This window comes from Salvelinus alpinus, chromosome 23 (genome assembly GCF_045679555.1).
Source record: "Salvelinus alpinus chromosome 23, SLU_Salpinus.1, whole genome shotgun sequence".
Lineage (NCBI taxonomy): Eukaryota > Metazoa > Chordata > Actinopteri > Salmoniformes > Salmonidae > Salvelinus > Salvelinus alpinus.
The window spans coordinates 33,407,459-33,427,088 of record NC_092108.1 but is presented as its reverse complement, the minus strand read 5'-3'; the positions used below and the strand labels follow the sequence as shown (position 1 = coordinate 33,427,088).

The window sequence follows — 19,630 nt, the reverse complement described above, 5'->3', positions numbered from 1 at the left end:
GCCTACTGAATTTGCAAGCTTTCTTTTCTTTCATTTTGACTTCGGCACAAATGAAAATGTGTCACCGACTCATCTGTGGATTGATGTTTCAGCATTGTCTCAATGAAGAGTTCTGCGTTCGACTAGCCATGTGCGACATGCATGCACATTTACAAGCCTGCTAAAGTTAGCGGCAGACAGACAAGCAATCTATTATCTAAATTTCTCAGCGATCAAATTATTTTCAACAAAATAATGCATATCTTATCTGTTTCTAACTACATAAACTATTTCAGAACAATCTGAGATGATGGGTGTCATGGCTTGCTGAAATTACATGGAACGACCCAAGTCCAACATTTTCAGCATTCTATCACCACAGTAAAAATAAACACTGAAACACACCCTTATTTCCAGGTAAGGTGGATTTTGTATTCTCTGCTACTCTGGCCTTCTGTTGCTGGATGGATTTCTTAAGTTCATTATCCATCTCCATTTATAATGCAGGCTCACTGTGAAAGTGACAGTGACACAATTAAACAATGTCTAATAATACAGCTCAAATGTACTTGCAAACAGTATAACATTTACATTCTAGCCATTTAAGAACTTCTGCCATTTAAGCCATTTAAGAATATAATGTTACCTAGCTAGTAAATAGTAACGTCAATGAAATAGTTAAATAGTGATGTTGTTGACGTTAGTAAGCAATGTCATGAATTGTAAACATTTAGCTAGGTAGCTAACCTTAGCTAGTAGCAGCATTTTGGACTCGACAAAACAGCCTCAACTACAGACAGACAGTTTAACTTTGGTCATATTTCCCTAAAGTTATCTAGTTATGCTGTTGTAATATCATCTGATCATATTGCTGGCAAAGTATGATAGCTAGCTAACGTTACCCAGCTCGCCAGAAATGGCCCGCTGTCTCTTTAATTTCGGTTGTCAAGCAACCACTGAACACAAAAGTAATCTTAGCTATGTAACGTTAACGTTACCTCGCTAGCATTTAGGCCATACCTTACCTAGCTAACAAGCAAGCTACGCAAATGATGTTACACGAATTTGTTAGAATCTTTATAAACTAAATTAGCGAACGTTAGTTAGTTACCTGTTGTCTATAGTTAACGTTAACCTGATGTGTAGCCAGCTAAAGTTAGCTAGCTAAAACAAATCAACGACAAATGCATGCGAGACAGGCATAGATGGAAGCCTGTTGCGGAGTTGGTTTTCTATATTAAAATGACATAAACAGTACTCACCATTTGTGCAACCAAGATATCTACTGGGCTTGCGAACTTTTGCTACTCAGCTAGCTAGCTCAAACTACAAGGCAACAGCTGCCAACTAAGTAGCAACAGCCAGGTAGCTACAGTAGCACGTTAGCACCGTAAATTTAGCTCGCGCGCCCACCCAGCACCACCCTTCTAAAATATGAATTGTGTAACTATATCTGCCAGATTCCTCCCAAGTGCAAATGTGTGCACTTTGCTGTCTTTATTTTTCACCAGTACTGGTTCTTTCATAGAGAACTGATAGTCCTAAATATTCTTCAATATTTTCAGAGCAATGTCTGTATCTTGTCAGCTACTAACCAGCAGCACTGCAAATGACATGGAAAAAAGTATTCACTTGACCACTTTGGTCTTCTGCGCCATCTAGCGCCCCCGCCATCAATCAATTTGACAAATTCATCCCTCATGAAACACTAGCATAGGTTGCTGCGCGGTAAACCACCGCTTTACCATTCATTTCAATGGAAGGAAAGCCATGAGCAGTGGAAAGGGTGGTTTTGGGCGGTGCGAAGGTGGGCGAAAATTTTCGCCAACTTTATGCAAATCACCAGCGGTGACCGCTGGGCGATGACCAATCAGAGTGCTTCCCAGACGAATTTGACGCTGTGCAACCCGATGCTGGAGACTTTCTTCAGCAAAGATGGCTGACAAAAATACTAGGACGGAAGCAAACGTAAGTGATTATAATGTCATAACGAATCATGCAACAAAATGTACAGTTGATAGGAATATGTTAGTTAATGTAGAGACAAACGATTATGCATTTTTTAAAATCATTAAGTTAATTTACGACAATCGCGATTTAGCAAGCTAGCTGACTAGCTTACATTAGCTAGCTTTACGGGTGTATTGACATTAGTATGAAATTGTAATTCTGGTTGTTTAATGTTTTAGGGACTCCTGAAACAACCAGCAAACCAGGCTGTCATCTTGTGAAACAATGGATGTAATAATCTAGCTAGCTAAAGCATTTACTGCTAATTTAATGTACAATTTTGTAAGCTTGCCTTGCTGATATTTGCCATGCAATGCAGATAGATGAAATAATGTAGATAGCTATGTTCTTGCTTATTGTGCAGTGGAGGATAAAAAATACCTGTATGCCTATGGATGTGTAGCTAGCTATCTAGCCGATCTGTGTATGGACACAAACGTTTGGTATACATATTAGTTCAGAACCTAGCCATGAACCTCAGCTATCCTAGCCAGTTGTGTCAACTTCAAACAGTCTGAATGACATTAATGAAGCCTATGGATTGAGTAGAATATAATATAACTTTGTGCCAAGGATGCAAGTCGTATACATGTAGTTATTGCCATGCATGAGATCCCACATTGTAGCCTGTACATTTAATATATTCACTGATCATGTAGTCTACCTTGGCAAATAAAGGTGCAGTTCAGGTATGAATGTCTGTGATTATTTTTGTCATATCCAATACCAGGAGTATCAAATTCCAGTCTTTGAATGATTACAATTATACACTTCAACAGTGTTTACCAATCTTGGTCCTGGGACATCAATGGTTACACATTGTAACTAATAGTCTAGAAACAGGATTTAATTAATATATAAAGAAATATAATTGTTTTAAACCGTGCACTACACTTCCTATGCATCATGTTAATACTCTAAACCGGTTCATCTCAATATCTAATGCCCTTCATCTGTATTGATCTGATAAACACAGGATAGGTGTAGTATTTCATCAAATGAGAGACTTCATTTCAACCAGTAGAGAATGTGAAACGCATTATTGAAAGTTCATTATCCAAGTGTTATAAATACATGCATTATAAATATTATAATTGTAATATTATAAATACAAGTTCAATCTGTACTTCACTGGACATCTGTTGTGCATTATAAAAACAGAGGAAGAAAGAGGTGGTGGCAAGAGAGGTGTAAAAGACAGAAAGGGAAAGAGGTAAGAACACAGGAGCAGGGAATGCAGCATATGATTAATGAATCACAGTGCTACCCAAATATTTTCTCCGTTTATCACAATTACATAATAGTGTCTCATCGGCCCCCGAAGGTTATCTTAAAAGTGGGTGAGGGCGATGATGGAACTGGGGGGTTAGCATCCTCTTTCACATCAAAACATATATGCAGACAAGAGACAGATGGAGAGAGATAGCATGTTTAAGCCTGGCTTTATTTTTTATTATTACATTGTTAGTCATCATAATAATCATGAGGTGAAATGCAAAACTGACCTTGGATCATTAACTCTGGGACTACTGCATCTCAGTGTAAAGCATCTCTTTAATAATACGTCCTGTTGACCTGACCAAGTGACCTCTCATCACTGATCATGCTGTGCCCTATATGTAGCCAGTTCAGATGCGGGAGGGGTTCACTGACACAGCTGATATAACCTAGAGGATTTAGGGAGAAGAGGAGAGAGGGATGAAGTGAAGAAGAGAGACTTATTGAGAAAATAAGGCATGTTAAAGAGACAGTGTTCAACAGGAATCTGTGTGCACAAAAATGTGCACCCCTTTGAGTCCCCAGGACCAGGACTGAGAACCACTGCTCTTCATTGGGACCTCTTAATATGTAGACAGGCTTTCATACTGTAACTCTCTTTATCTGAGGACAGAAAAACTCACAAGAAACAGACTTTATTAAAGTCAAATTACACCGCACTGAATATTGTTACTATTATCTCCATCCTCACTTCTAGGGACAGGAACTACACAAAAGTACCTGCCCTATCCAGAATAGCCTATTCTCTCACTTTGACAGTTGGGGCTGCTATACTTTCACCCTTCTCCATGGCGTTAGCTACCTACCTACAAATGCATTTGGAGTTTGTTTTTTACAGTGTACACTGTAGCTAGTTAGCTAATAATACATATATATGTTTTAAACATTTTCGAAATATATTTACTTACTTGAATAGGTTATCCCAGCCATGTGGACAATTGGAAACAGAGCAGCAAAGTTTGTTTGTTACCAGAGCGTTTTAGAGGATATTACTATTGAACTATGTACCCATTTAATAACAAGACCTTCATACAAACTTGCTATGCTGAATTCTTGACTCACAATCGAGAAGGCTGCCAGCACGCCCGCAAGCAAGTCACAAAGGGCGGCCTAAGCCGCACTCGGCAATTTACCGCTATCTAGTGTACATGCAACTCGATGTCCGCGACCCTGCGAAAATCGAATTAGCATAATACAAAATCCCCATCAAAATCCGTCAATTTAAACTAGAAATCTGTTCTCATCCACCTATGTCGCATCTGCGGTGAAAGGTGACAACGGTAAAGCGGTTTTTGTCAGGCCATGAGACATCCCGAAAATCGGTCTTCTCACAAAATCGTCTGTAGCGTCCAAACGGTTTGGCCTACAAACTATTATGGAAAGAATAACTTACATTAGATATGTGGTATACTATTAGATACTATTCAATGCGTTTGTATGGGCTAATAGCAGTAAAGCCAAATAAAATATATATTGACATTGATTACAACAAAAAGTTTCTCGAATTTGGGAAGACTTACAATGTAGCTAGCTAGTGGCTAATACTAGCTAATGTTGTCAACATATAATGACACTCTTATATGTTGCTGTCTCCTCATGCATGTACTGTACCGTTAATATTTTGACACAGCAACGTTAGAGATTCGTTAGCACACACATGTATTGCACATACTCTGTTATAGAAGTGTATAAATGTAAAACATATTCAGGTAAATTAATTATTAAATAAATTAGGTTGATTTGTGCAAGACCAAAGCGCATCGTGGTACTTATAGTCAATTTTAAGCCAAATAAACAACTAATTTATACAAATCTGACTGTAATAGGCATAGTTACTTGACACAATACGATAATTAATCTTGCTTAGTATTCGTAAAATTAGTATATGTGTCCTGGTTTGGACTCATATCAAAAGATAAACGCAACTAGCACAGTTTAGAAAACTATATGTACCACAACCCATGGCAAACTACGTTTCGCCACAGACGCTCAACAGAGTCAGGGCAGCAGCATTGAGACTTACGGTTTTCAGATTTTACCTTCAAATTAAAAGTCTGCCTTAAAACGCTATGTGTATGATACAAAATCAATCATTTTTGCAGCTTTTCAATGTGCATAATGTTAAAATGATGCGACATTTTTTGACTACATGGTGGGAAAAGTTCAAGAGTATTACCACTTTGTATAAGATAAAGAATATTATAAGGTGGGTAAATTTACATTAAGTAAATTAATGTAAAGAACATATTAGCCTACTGGTAAAACATATATATACAATGACAAGCTAAGAAAATAACTCATTATTTTGATTGTATGATTCTTGTTAATTAACTGGTGTTATTGTTCAAGGATGCATTTTTGAAATGTAATGTTTAAGAAAAGTTACTGTATTTTTTGTTGTATTGCAAAAATAAATTGCACTGTACAGGAAAACTATAGGGTACAAATATAACACTGTACAGGCAAAACGATCAATTATGTGTCTATAAAACCAGGATCCAGTCTACTCACTACAGTCCTTAGAATACAAATCAGGTGAGTTTGAACAAGGTCAGGAAGTGTTGCTGGACTTTTACTGTGGTCAAACAGCTTAAAATGGAGCCACTGGACACCGATACGAATATAACACTGTACAGGCAAAACGATTGATTGTGTGTCCAGAAAACCAGGGTCCAGTCTATTCACTAGAATCTACCTTTTCCTAGTGAGCACAGAGCTATTTTATGAGGCAATTATATGTCACACAATCACAGAAACCCGAACTCACAAGTCCAAGATGCAAACATTTTGATGAATTGCGACCAGGGTTGGTTGTTAAACTCTGTGATAACCGTTGATAGGCTATAGGCATAATTGGGGTGATACCTATAGCGGCATGATCTTACTAGGATACAGCCTCAAAAAAAGAAATGGTATTTGTCTAGTCAAAATGCTTGAAATGCTCCTCAGAGCCAGATATAATAATTATCGTATAATAGGTGAGAGAAAGCGATGTGAGTTATGAGTTTGCTAGATGAATGAAAAGTGACAATCTATTCAGAACAGCCTTAGTTATGGAAGTTTTGTAATTACATTATAATGTTGGTAATTTACAGGTATGCCAGTCAGTTAACACCCCATCTACTGGTCACATTGTTTACATTGTTTCTTTTAAGTAATTATTTTCTTACCTAATCACCTGGTAATAGTTGGAATTTGGCACACACATTATAGGGAAAGCCAAGAGTGCAAGTCTGGTATGGAATGGTGTTTATTCCACATTGGAAGCAAACAAAGAGAAAGCTAAATTAGTTAATGTATAGTTTCATAATTTAGATATAGTCCTGAATCCGTCCGTCAGCAGAGTTAAAGTGACAGTACAAAAGTGTAGAAGTATGATTTAGACTCAACATGAGTTCATCGACCTCATAGCCTCAGAGAAGGTGCTGATAAAATCAAATCAAATGTGACCAAGCCTTGCTGTACTGGGTCTCATCCGTTTACTTGAAGGAAGAGGCTTGAAGAGGCGATTGGCTGTTTTGTGTTCTACGCACTCTAGTGAGTATACTGGAGTGGGTGGAGTAGAAAGTGTTGCTCAGACCTCAGTCCCCATGAAATAACACCATCAACAGACCCTACTGGGTAATCCCAACCCCACTTTTACTTCGGCACCTAGAATAGTTTTCTAATGCAAATGTAATTTAATTATGAATATTGAATCATTGTTAATGTTTCGACAATTATTTTTCATTATCATGAACATTTTCTACTATTATGTGTGGAACTTTTATTTTGAAAATTGCTGAAATTCTATGACCCGGAAGTACCCTTTTTAGTGTTGCTGACGAGACGCTGGTCGTTCGTTCATGAAGAAGAAAAGACAATCGCTTCCGTGTTGTTATCGGTTGTTATTCTGGCAAATACTAGCTTAGTACTTGAGTCAAAGCGGGATTGCAAGGCAGTTATTTGGTGGTTAAACCATTATGGTTTTGTAGGATCAATACATAGTATAGTTTTATTCGCCAGAATGTCGTTGCTACAGGGCTCCAAGAAAAAGGACAAGCGTATTTTGTCCGGTACCTGCCCAGATCCGAAATGCCAGGCGAGGCTATTCTTCCCTGCTTACGGTTCGATTAGCATTGAATGCACAGAGTGTGGCCAACGCCACGAACAGAATAATCTTTTAAATGTGGAAGAAGTAACTGATCCAGACGTTGTGCTTCACAATTTGTTAAGAAATGCCCTACTCGGTGTCACTGGGGCACCGAAAAAGGGAACAGAGCTGGTGAAAGTGATGGGGCTTTCCAACTACCATTGCAAGCTCCTTTCTCCTATTCTCACAAGGTATGGAATGGATAAGCAGACGGGAAAAGCGAAACTGCTGCGGGAAATGAATCAAGGAGAAATGTTCGACTGTTCACTTCTAGGCGACAGGGCGTTTCTAATTGAACAGGAGCATGTATCTACGGTTGGCTATGGCAAGGACAGATCCGGGAGCCTGATATACCTTCACGACACTTTGGAGGAGATGAAGAAAGCAAACAGCAACAAAGAATGCCTCATTCCTGTTCATGTGGATGGAGATGGACATTGTCTTGTTCATGCTGTGTCCAGGGCCCTGGTAGGCAGAGAACTGTTCTGGCATGCGTTGAGAGAGAATTTGAAACAACATTTCAAACAAAACTTGGATCGCTACAAGGCACTCTTTCAGGATTTTATTGATGCAGCCGAATGGGAGGACATCATCAACGAATGTGACCCCCTGTTTATCCCACCGGAGGGTGTGCCACTGGGACTTCGGAACATTCACATATTCGGCTTGGCCAATGTGTTGCACCGCCCCATAATCCTGTTAGATTCACTGAGTGGAATGAGGAGCTCTGGGGATTACTCTGCAAGTTTTCTCCCTGGGCTTGTGCCGGAAGAGCAGTGCAAAGGAAAAGACGGGAAGTTTAACAAGCCTATATGTATCGCCTGGAGTAGCTCAGGGCGTAACCACTACATCCCTCTCGTCGGGATAAAGAACACCCTTCTCCCCAAGCTGCCACCGAGGCTTCTCCCCAAGGCATGGGGAGTGCCACAGGAGCTCATCAAGAAGTATATAAAGCTGGAACAAGATGGGAGCTGTGTCATCGGGGGAGACAGGAGCTTACAAGACAAGTATCTGATGAGACTGGTCAATGCCATGGAGGAAATCTTCATGGAGAAGCATGGCATCCACCCCTCCCTTGTGGCAGACGTGCATCAGTACGTTTACAGACGGACTGGTGTGATCGGCGTCCAACCCGAAGAGGTGACGGAGGCTGCCAGGAAATCAGTCATGGAAAACCGGCTACATCGCTGTCTGATCTGCAATGCACTCTCTGAGCTTCATGTTCTACCAGAGTGGCTGGCTCCAGGTGGTAAGCTCTACAACCTGGCTAAATCCACCCACGGAAAGCTCAGACCTGACAAGAACTACAGCTTCCCGCTGAACAAGGTTGTCTGCTGTTACGACCCTGAGAGGGACATCCTCATTCCTGACTACAAGCTGAGCTCTTTGAACACATGCAACTGGTGCCACGGCACCTCCGTGCGCCACATCCATGGCAACGGCTCTGTGGTGTATCTGGATGGAGACAGAACCAACACCCGTTCCCAGGGGGGCAAATGTGGCTGTGGCTTTAAGCACTACTGGGAGGGAAAGGAATACGACAATCTACCAGAGGCTTTCCCCATCACTCTGGAGTGGGGTGGGCGGGTCGTGCGGGAGACTGTGTACTGGTTCCAGTATGAGGTTAATGTGGACCTGAACAGCAATGTGTATGATGTCGCCATGAAACTGGTCACCAAGCATTTCCCTGGGGAGTTTGGCAGTGAGCTCCTAGTGCAGAAAGTGGTGAACACCATTTTACATCACACTGCCAAGAAGAACCCAGACGAGTATAACCCAGTCTCCATTGACGGGGCGCATGCTCAGAGGCTCACAGACGTGGTGGAAACCCAGCAGGCTGTTGTCACACAGCCACCGACTAAGATCATACTAACTGGGCAGAAATCAAAGACCATTCACAAAGAGGAGCTCACAGTGAGTAAGGCAGAGCGGAGCCTTCAGCAGAGCATCAGCGAGCAGGCCCTAGTGACCCAGAAGAGGAGGACGGATCGACTGAAGCAGGAGCAGAAGGGACGGGGCAGGCCACCCTCCCCAAGTGCTGCTCAGGAACATTCCTCCTCCGCCCCAGCCACACCCACCAAATCCTCATTCTCCCCCACTTCCAGCAAGGAGAAGAAGATCCGTGTCACCACTAGCGATGGGCGGCAGGCCATGCTCACTCTACAGGCTCAGACCACCTTCTCTGAACTCCAGAGGAGCATTGCTAATGAGTTCACCATGCCTCCAGCCCAGCAATGTATCCGACATGGATTCCCACCCAAAGAACTTTTCCCTCCCAAGGATGGAGCAGAGAATGAACCTGTGGCTCTCCAACACGGGGACAGGGTGACTGTGGAGATCCTGAGAGGTCCAGAGAACCGCAAGGCATCCGCCCAAAGTGCTTCCAGTTCCTATTCAACCCTGCATTCCCTTCTCTCTGTGAAGAGTGATGATCCAGTGACTTCCAGCAGAATGAATACTAGCAGAGAGCTGCAGGACAACATTGACCTTGAGATGTCCTCCCTCTGTCTCCTAGCAACCTTAATGGGTAAGAAAAGGGAAGGGTGCGGAAAGGTTTTAGTATTCAAGTCAATAGTTAGGCTGTCATTATTTACTGCTACAAAAGAAAGACACGATCTCGCAACACGTAAGTGACAGAGGAGTCAAGCAGAACACTGCTGTGATGTCATTACAAAAAGTCAAAAATGACTTCCGGTAGATGGACAACTTGTTTGTTGATTCACCTTTTTAGACTAGACCAATAGTTCCAGGCAATTAGTTATCTAGTCTTAGAAGCGTCATGCCTTAGATCATCCCAGTAAATAGATAGATCATCCCAGTAAATATAAGGCCAGCAACTGAATGTGATAGGTGTGAGAGTGAGAGGATAGTATATAGGTGTCGCAGACAGTAGCTTTACACAGCATAAGGACATGCTGTTCTTGGATTGGTTACAAGAAGCAGGATGAATGACAAAGTAGCCTAATACAGGTATTGAGTGACTGGGTGGGCTTGTCATGGATGGATCAAGGCTCAATCTTTTCCATTTGAAATTATAATTCTAATCTATTCCAAGTGCTTTCTGTGTAGCCTACATCCCCAACATGGCATTCGGTATTCATTGAAACACATTTAGCCTCAGGCAGAGAGAAGAATGGTAGATTTGATATCCACCCCGCCCTACCAATGTTTTTGTGATCAAGGGGAGAAATCGCTAGTTTATTTGCGCTAGTTGGCTGTACCTGCACCTAAACTCCAGTATTTCCTTCATAGCTTGTTCTCCATCTTCTTTTTAAATAGGGAGACAATTTGTTTACAGCCTTTTATTTCCATTACCATAACTTGTTTTCTCATGTCTGTCTCTTGTCGAATCTCAATACATAAGAATCGTAATACATATCGTATCAGCAATTCACAGCCCTACTATTTTTACTACAGAATTTGAATTTTGATCAAAAGCACACATTTCTCTGAGGAATTTAAGTGTATTAATTTATTTTCATGTTTCACATGCTAATTTTAGTATGTTTTATTCATATTCAGGAGAAGATGTCTGGTCATATGCCAAAAAATTGCCTCACTTATTCCACCAAGGTGGAGTTTTCTACAACATTGTGAAGAAAGATATGGGTATGTAGTCATGTTTTCTGTTATAGGCTTTATCCTCTTACCAATTTGTTTAACTTAAATGACAGCTACGGTATATTAAACTTTGCATCTAATATGTACTGATCTGTGTTTATGACCATCTATAATGTATCTTGTCTCATCTGCAGGCCTGATGGATGGCAAGCACTGCACCCTCCCACACCTGACTGGAAAGACGTTTGTTTACAACGCAGCAGAGGAGCGTCTGGAGCTGTGTGTGGATGCAGCGGGACACTTTCCCGTGGGCCCTGACGTGGAGGACCTCGTCAAGGAGGCCCTGGTGCAGCTCCGCTCTGAATCTGCCTCTAGGAGTCGCGAGGGAAGCCCCTCTCACAGCCTGCTGAGGCTCGGGAGTGGAGGTGTGGTGCGCAAGAAGGAGCAGCTCCAAAGTGTCAACGCCTTCCAGGGTAAGGGCCACTCCCTTGGCAGCGCCCCAGGCGGCTCTCCCCCTGAACACAAGCCCATCACCAGGCAGCACAGCAGCGGGGTGGACCTGAGCGCCAGCGCCTCCAAGGGACCTGACCTGTCTGACATCTCAGAGGACGCGACCAAGGAGTTGGTGCGCATGGCTCCCGGTTTTGTCACCATGAAAGACAGCCGACACCTGGACCCTAGTATGATCGAAGAACAGAGGAAAAAACTACAAGAGATGGTCTCATCCATCCAGGCCTCCATGGACAGGCACCTGAGGGAGCAGAGCAATGCAGGGGCAGGCATTGGGGGCCCTGCAGAGAGGACAAGTGGGGCTAAGATGAGTGCTTCCCAATCTGCCCCAGGGGCAGGCATCAAGGAGGCCTCTTCTATGGACGTATCTACTGCTGGTGCTCATGGCACATCAGTGGAGGCAGGGAACAAGCCTGATGGAAAGGATGCAGGGTCAGAGGAGCTGGAGGAAATGGATAGCCAGGATGCAGAGCATACCAATGCCCTGGAGCCAATGGATCATTCCTGATGGGAAAAGGGCCTGGTCCTATACTTTTCTCAGTCATGATCATTCACCCGTCTATCTGGTTGGCATTAGTGTGGGAATGCTTCAGGTTGTATCCAAGCTTTGGTATTCATTGTGTTTTGTTGTCTTTACTGCATGATTGACAAAGAGGTTGACTGTTTCTGCCTTTGGTGACAGTCTAATGCTATTATACAGAAACATGCACTGAGACCCAAGGAGCAATGCTGCTTCCTGTGTGTGAAATACATCCATGTACATGTCCTCCAAGTCTTAAAGGTCCAATGCAGCTGTTTTTATCTGAATATCAAATCATTTCTAGTTAACAATTAAGTACCTTACTAACCATGTTTCCATTCACAGTTTTTATGTGAGGAAAGTCATACTGTATAAAAAAATAAAAAAATAATCACAATAGTTGTGGTGGAAATAGGAAGTTCCGGTACAATTTTGTAAATTCCACAGATAATTTGTTCTTTTGACATGGTGGGATCTTTTTGTGTCGGTAAAATTAATTCTGAGAGAAATGGCGGTGGAAACGCCTTTATTCGTAAATATTGATATAATAACCATCATATCAAAGTACATTTGGAGTCATGCGATAACATGGTGTGTGGTCCTCAACTCCTCAACGCTACAACTCGGGAAATTATGCAGTTTATCAGGCTATGGATGAAATAAGTTATGATAAACTTCACAGGCTGGTGAAAGTGCACAGTATGAGCTTGATCCTCCTTTCCAATAAATGTAGAGGGTCTTATTCTGGTGACATGATGATCGATGCTTGACTGCCGTTTGACAAATAAAAAGATTCTCTCGCTTATTCATAATAAGCACATCATGTAGACTAACCTACACGCAGAGCCTACCTGCACTGTATCTGCGAGCTGTTGGCTAGCGCGCACATACCAAGACCAGAGTAGGCACATTTGCTATTTAAATCAACAGTTTTGTCACAATCTGTAGAGTTGAAAATGCGATGGAAACACATTGACCGATTTTTATTCGGTACATGAAAACATAAGCAACAAAGTACATGTCTGCACTACATCATCACTCACTGACCTTTATCCGCAACAAGTCAGTTTGGTGTAAACACCACTGGTGGGAAAATATGCAGATTTTCTTTATGCAGGTTTTTAGCAGATTTTCATAAATCTGTCGCCAATTGGATGGAAACCTAGCTATTGTGATTGTTTTCAATTAAAAAGGTCAACAAAAAACAAAAACGCTTCTTAGGAAAGAGCAATTTCTCAAGCAATATTTTTGCAAGGACTGTTGGAGTGGGGAAGGGGAAAATGGAAAACTATCTGTTATTGGCAGAGTGATATGAAACTCTTATTGGTCTATTAACTAATTTACCACCTGGTGATTTCACCAGGCAGGCCTAGACACCATCCCACCAAATCACGCTGAAATTTTAGGTGGTCTTTTCAAACAGCTCATACACTAAAGGGGCATTATCATTTTCACAGGATTATTCCAACCTCATAGTGTGGGATTGTATATAAAGCAGAGGAAAATGTTGGACTGCACTGGGCCATTAAGACAAGAGGGAGTAGAAGAGCTTGAGTTAAGATCCCATCCCACACCAGCATTGTAATGACCGCAAACATCCGCTTCAGCAAAGTGCACACTGTAAAGACACTAGCCCTCAAACATGATTACCTACCATCACGTTTATTGCTTTACCAACATATTTGCTTTACCAACACATTGCTTTAAAACAACAGTGAAATATTCCAAACTAAGTTTATTTTCTTGAACGTTGCTCCCCATATGAAGGTTTGCTGTCTTAATTCTTGAAGGAAGGAGTTACGTGCCCTTATGATAAGTAACAAAAATCAACATTTGTTGTTGAAAAACCTTGTGAAAAAGCTTTTTTAGTTTGGATTTGTTTTTGAAAAATTGTATAAGAATTTAAAGATTGTTTAAAATGTAATTTAGATGAATGCCATTTCAAGTGAAGCACTGTTCTGAAAATAACTCAGTTTATTGGTGGAAATTGGTGAATTTATTTTGCTGGTTTGTAGTGATTGGGGATAATGCCTGTTGATTCTTTTGGGTTCAAGGTTCATGCTACTTACTGGTTTGAAGTTATTTATGCTACTTTTCATATTTCTCATGAAACCCAAATGAGTGGCCCAAGTTAAGTGTGCTGTACGAGTGCTGAACTACTTGATGTGGAACTGTATTCTATTGGAAGGCCCAGCACAACATAGTACACACACCTGGGAGTACTGTATATTCCACTACTCATATGCAATTTCCTCAATCACTTTTTGGACTTTAGTGAATGATTGAATGCAGTGCAGGATTTTTTTTCGAAATACATATCTTAAGTAAGACTTGATTTGTGAATTTCTTTACCATATACAGTGCCTTCGGAAAGTATTCAGACCCCTTGACTTTTTCCACATTTTGTTAGGTTACAGCCTTATTCTAAAATGTATTCGTTTTTTTCTCTCCTCAATCTACACACAATACCTATAATGACAAAGCAAAAACTGGCTTTTAGAAATTTATGAAGATAAAAAAAACGGAAATATCACATTTACATAAGTATTCAGACCTTTTACTCAATACTTTGTTGAATCACCTTTGGCAGCGATTACAGCCTTGAGTCTTAAGTATAACGTTACAAGCCTGCCACACCTGTATTTGGGGAGTTTCTCCCATTCTTCTCTGCAGATCCTCTCAAGCTCTATCAGGTTGGATGGGGAGCGTTGCTGCACAGCTATTTCCAGGTCTCTCCAGAGATGTTCGATCGGGTTCAAGTCCGGGCTCTGGCTGGGCCACTCAAGGACTTTCAGAGACTTGTCCTGATGCCTCTCCTGTATTGTCTTCGCTGTGTTTTTAGGGTTATTGTCTTGTTGGAAGGTGAACCTTCGCCCCAGTCTGAGGTCCTGAGCGCTCTGGAGCAGGTTTTCATCAAGGATCTCTCTGTACTTTGCTCCGTTCATCTTTGCCTCGATCCTGACTACTCTCCTAGTCCCTGCCACTGAAAAACATCCACACAGCATGAAGCTTCCACCACCATGCTTCACCGTAGGGATGGTGCCAGGTTTCCTCCAGCCGTGGCGCTTTGCATTCAGGTCAAATAGTTCAATCTTGGTTTCACCAGACCAGAGAATCTTGTTTCTCATGGTCTGAGAGTCTTGATGTGCCTTTTGGCAAACTCCAAGCGGGCTGTCGTGCCTTTTACTGAAGAGTGGCTTCCGTCTGGCCACTACCATAAAGGCCTAGTTGGTGCAGTGCTGCAGAGATGGTTGTCCTTCTGGAAGGTTCTCCCATCTCCACAGAGGAACTCTAGAGCTCTGTCGGTGACCATCGGGCTCTTGGTCACCTGTCTGACGAAGGCCGTTCTTCCATGGTTGTTCAGTTTGGCTGGGCGGCGAGGTCTAGGAAGAGTCTCGGTGGTTCCAAACCTCTTCCATTTAAGAATGATGGAGGCCACTGTGTTCTTGGGGACTGTAAATGCTGCAGACATTTTTTGGTACCCTTCCCCAGATCTGTTCCTCGACAATTCTGCCTCAGAGCTCCATGGACAATTCCTTCAACCTCATGGCTTGGTTTTTGCTCTGATATGCACAGTGAACTGTGGGACCTTTATATAGACAGGTGTGTGCCTTTTCAAATCATGTCCAATCAATTGAATTTACCACAGGTGGACTCCAATCAAGTTGTAGAAACAAGGGGTCTCCTGGGTGGCGCAGTGGTCTAAGGCACTACATCGCAGTGCTAGCTATGCCACCAGAGATTCTGGGTTCGAGCCCAGGCTCTGTCGCAGCCGGCCGCGACCGGGAGGCCCATGGGGCGGCGCACAATTGGCCCAGCGTCGTCCGGATTAGGGAGGGTTTGGCCGGCAGGGATATCCTTGTCTCATCGCGCACTAGTGGCTCCTGTGGCGGGCCGGGCGCAGTGCACACAGACCAGGTCACCAGGTGTATGGTGTTTCCTCCGACACATTGGTGCGGCTGGCTTCCGGGTTGGATAGGCATTGTGTCAAGAAGCAGTGCGGCTTGGTTGGGTTGTGTTTCGGAGGACGCATGGCTCTCGACCTTCGCCTCTCCCGAGTCCGTACGGGAGTTGCAGCGATGAGACAAGACTGTAACTACTACCAATTGGATACCACGAAATTGGGGGGTAAAAATAAAAAAAAAGTTGTAGAAACATCTCAAGGATGATCAGGATGCACCTGAGTTCAATTTTCAAGTACTTCAGTTAAAAAAATAAATAAAAAATGTGCAAAAATTTCCAAAACCTGTTTTCGCTTTGTCATTATGGGGTATTGTGAGGAAATTGATTTAAACTCAGCAAAAAATAAGTGTCCCTTTTTCAGGACCCTTTCTTTCAAAGATAATTTGTAAAAATCCAAATAACTTCACAGATCTTCCATTTCATTGTAAATGGTTTAAACACTGTTTCCCATGCTTGTTCAATGACCCATAAACAACCTGTGGAACGGTCTTTAAGACACTAACAGCTGTAGGCAATTAAGGTCACAGTTATGAAAACTTAGGACACTAAAGAGGCCTTTCTACTGACTCTGAAAAACACCAAAAGAAAAATGACCAGGGTCCCTGCTCATCTGCATGAACGTGCCTTAGGCATGCTGCAAGAAGGCAGGACTGCAGATGTGGCCAGGGCAATAAATTGCAATGTCTGTACTGTGAGACGCCTAAGACAGCGCTAGAGACAGGACAGACAGCTGATCGTCCTCGCAGTGGCAGACCATGTGTAACAACACCTGCACAGGATCGGTACATCCGAACATCACACCTGCTGGACAGTTACAGGATGGCAACAACAACTGCCTGAGTTAGACCAGGAACGCACAATCCCTCCATCAGTGCTCAGACTGTCTGCAATAGGCTGAATGGCTGGAATGAGGGCTTGTAGGCCTGTTGTAAGGCAGGTCCTCACCAGACATCACCGGCAACAACGTCACCTATGCGCACAAACCCACCGTCGCTGGACCAGACAGGACTGGCAAAAAGTGATCTTCACTGACATGTCGCGGTTTTGTCTCACCAGGGGTGATGGTCGGATTCGCGTTTATCGTCGAAGGAATGAGCGTCACACCGAGGCCTGTACTCTGGAGCGGGATCGATTTGGAGGTGGAGGGTCCTTCATGGTCTGGGGCGGTGTGTCACAGCATTATCGGACTGAGCTTTTTGTCATTGCAGGCAATCTCAACGCTATGCGTTACAGGGAAGACATCCTTCTCCCTCATGTGGTACCCTTCCTGCAGGCTCATCCTGACATGACCCTCCAGCATGACAATGCCACCAGCCATACTGCTCGTTCTGTGCGTGATTGTCAGTGTTATGACATGGCCAGTGAAGAGCCCGGATCTCAATCCCATTGAGCACGTCTGGGACCTGTTGGATCGGAGGGTGAGGGCTAGGGCTAGGGCCATTCCCCCCAGAAATGTCCGGGAACTTGCAGGTGCCTTGGTGGAAGAGTGGGGTAACATCTCACAGCAAGAACTGTCAAATCTGGTGCAGTCCTTGAGGAGGAGATGCACTGCAGTACTTAATGCAGCTGGTGGCCACACCAGATACTGACTGTTACTTTTGATTTTGACCCCCCCTTTGTTCAGGGACACATTATTCCATTTCTGTTAGTCACATGTCTGTGGAACTCGTTCAGTTTATGTCTCAGTTGTTGAATGTTATGTTCATACAAATATTTACACATGTTAAGTTTGCTGAAAATAAACGCAGTTGACAGTGAGAGGACGTTTCTTTTTTTGCTGAGTTTATTTAATACATTTTAGAATAAGGCTGTAATGTAACAAAATGTGAAAAAAGTCAAGGTCTGAATACTTTCAGAAGGCACTGCACAGTCGTGGCCAAAAGTTTTGAGAATGACACAAATATTAATTTTCACAAAGTTTGCTGCCTCAGTGTCTAGATATTTTTGTCAGATGTTACTATGGAATACTGAAGTATAATTACAAGCATTTCCTAAGTGTCAAAGGCTTTTATTGACAATTACATGAAGTTGATGCAAAGAGGCAATATTTGTAGTGTTGACCCTTCTTTTTCAAGACCTCTGCAATCCGCCCTGGCATGCTGTCAATTAACTTCTGGGCCACATCCTGACTGATGGCAGCCCATTCTTGCATAATCAATGCTTGGAGTTTGTCAGAATTGGTGGGGTTTTGTTTGTCCACCCGCCTCTTGAGGAATGACCACAAGTTCTCAATGGGATTAAGGCCTGGGGAGTTTCCTGGCCATGGACCCAAAATATCGATGTTTTGTTCCACGAGCCACTTAGTTATCACTTTTGCCTTATGGCAAGGTGCTTCATCATGCTGGAAAAGGCATTGTTCGTCACCAAACTGTTCCTGGATGGTTGGGAGAAGTTGCTCTCGGAGGATGTGTTGGTATCATTCTTTATTCATGGCTGTGTTCTTCGGCAAGATTGTGAGTGAGCCCACTCCCTTGGCTGAGAAGCAACCCCACACATGAATGGTCTCAGGATGCTTTACTGTTGGCATGACACAGGACTGATGGTAGCGCTCACCTTGTCTTCTCCGGACAAGCTTTTTTCCGGATGCCTTTTTTCCGGATACCCCAGTCCTCAGCAGTCCAATCCCTGTACCTTTTGCAGAATATCAGTCTGTCTCTGGTGTTTTTCCTGGAGAGAAGTGGCTTCTTTGCTGCCCTTCTTGACACCAGGCCATCATCCAAAAGTCTTCGCCTCACTGTGCATGCAGATGCACTCACACCTGCCTGCTGCCATTCTTGAGCAAGCTCGGTACTGGTGGTGCCCCGATCCCGCAGCTGAATCAATTTTAGGAGACGGTCCTGGCGCTTGCTGGACTTTCTTGGGCGCCCTGAAGCCTTCTTCACAAAAATGTTACCACTCTCCTTGAAGTTCTTGATGATCCAATAAATGGTTGATTTAGGTGCAATCTTACTGGCAGCAATATCCTTGCCTGTGAAGCCTTTTTTTGTGGAAAGCAATGATGACGGCACGTGTTTCTTTGCAGGTAACCATGGCTGACAGAGGAAGAACAATGATTCCAAGCACCACCCTACTTTTGAAGCTTCCAATCTGTTATTCGAACTCAATCAGCATGACAGAGTGATCTCCAGCCTTGTCCTCGTCAACACTCACACCTGTGTTAACGAGAGAATCGCTGACATGATGTCAGCTGGTCCTTTTGTGGCAGGGCTGAAATGCAGTGGAAATGTTTTTTGGGGATTCAGTTCATTTGCATGGCAAAGAGGGACTTTGCAATTAATTGCAATTCGTCTGATCACTCATCATAACATTCTGGAGTATATGCAAATTACCATCATACAAACTGAGGCAGCAGACTTTGTGAAAATGTATATTTGTATCATTCTCAAAACTTTTGGCCACGACTATATATATATATATATGTATATATATATATATGTGTGTGTGTACATAGTTCATGTTGATAGATGAAAGGAAAGATGCATCAATTCAAGAACAGCTGATAATTATTTTTCCATGAACCGCCTGCAGTTTTAGTTGTTTGTGAACATGCAATGCTAGCATTTTATTATTCATTTGAAATAATACATTTACGTTTGCACTTGGAATTCAAGAGATGGAAATAAGGCGTGTTGTTGTGCAGGGGTGTGTTGAGCCCTATATGCTACCTTTATTGCTCA

General features: G+C 42.7%; 1 protein-coding gene, 1 long non-coding RNA gene and 1 pseudogene across 2 annotated transcripts; 2 read left to right on the top strand and 1 right to left on the bottom strand.

Moving 5' to 3' along the window:
* LOC139550832 (centrosome and spindle pole-associated protein 1-like) overlaps positions 1-469 on the bottom strand; it is a 34,869-nt pseudogene extending 34,400 nt beyond the window's left edge.
* A 374-nt stretch (positions 470-843) lies between these two features.
* LOC139550833 (uncharacterized) lies at positions 844-2,681 on the top strand. The gene is made up of 2 exons (XR_011670141.1): positions 844-1,947; positions 2,169-2,681. It is a non-coding gene; the product is annotated as an uncharacterized lncRNA (long non-coding RNA).
* A 4,418-nt stretch (positions 2,682-7,099) lies between these two features.
* vcpip1 (valosin containing protein (p97)/p47 complex interacting protein 1) lies at positions 7,100-14,320 on the top strand. The gene is made up of 3 exons (XM_071362015.1): positions 7,100-9,926; positions 10,922-11,008; positions 11,155-14,320. The coding sequence occupies exons 1-3, from the start codon at positions 7,274-7,276 to the stop codon at positions 11,976-11,978; spliced, it is 3,564 nt and encodes a 1,187-aa protein (XP_071218116.1). The 5' UTR covers positions 7,100-7,273; the 3' UTR covers positions 11,979-14,320.
* The last annotated feature ends 5,310 nt before the right edge of the window (positions 14,321-19,630 follow it).

What these genes read in the sequence shown, in the direction of transcription:
- vcpip1 (XM_071362015.1), top strand. Translation starts at nt 7,274, where the DNA reads ATGTCGTTGCTACAGGGCTCCAAGAAAAAGGACAAGCGTATTTTGTCC. An exon ending in TCTCCTAGCAACCTTAATGG is followed by an intron (nt 9,927 to 10,921) that starts GTAAGAAAAGGG and finishes ATTCATATTCAG; the next exon opens with GAGAAGATGTCTGGTCATAT. An exon ending in CATTGTGAAGAAAGATATGG is followed by an intron (nt 11,009 to 11,154) that starts GTATGTAGTCAT and finishes TCTCATCTGCAG; the next exon opens with GCCTGATGGATGGCAAGCAC.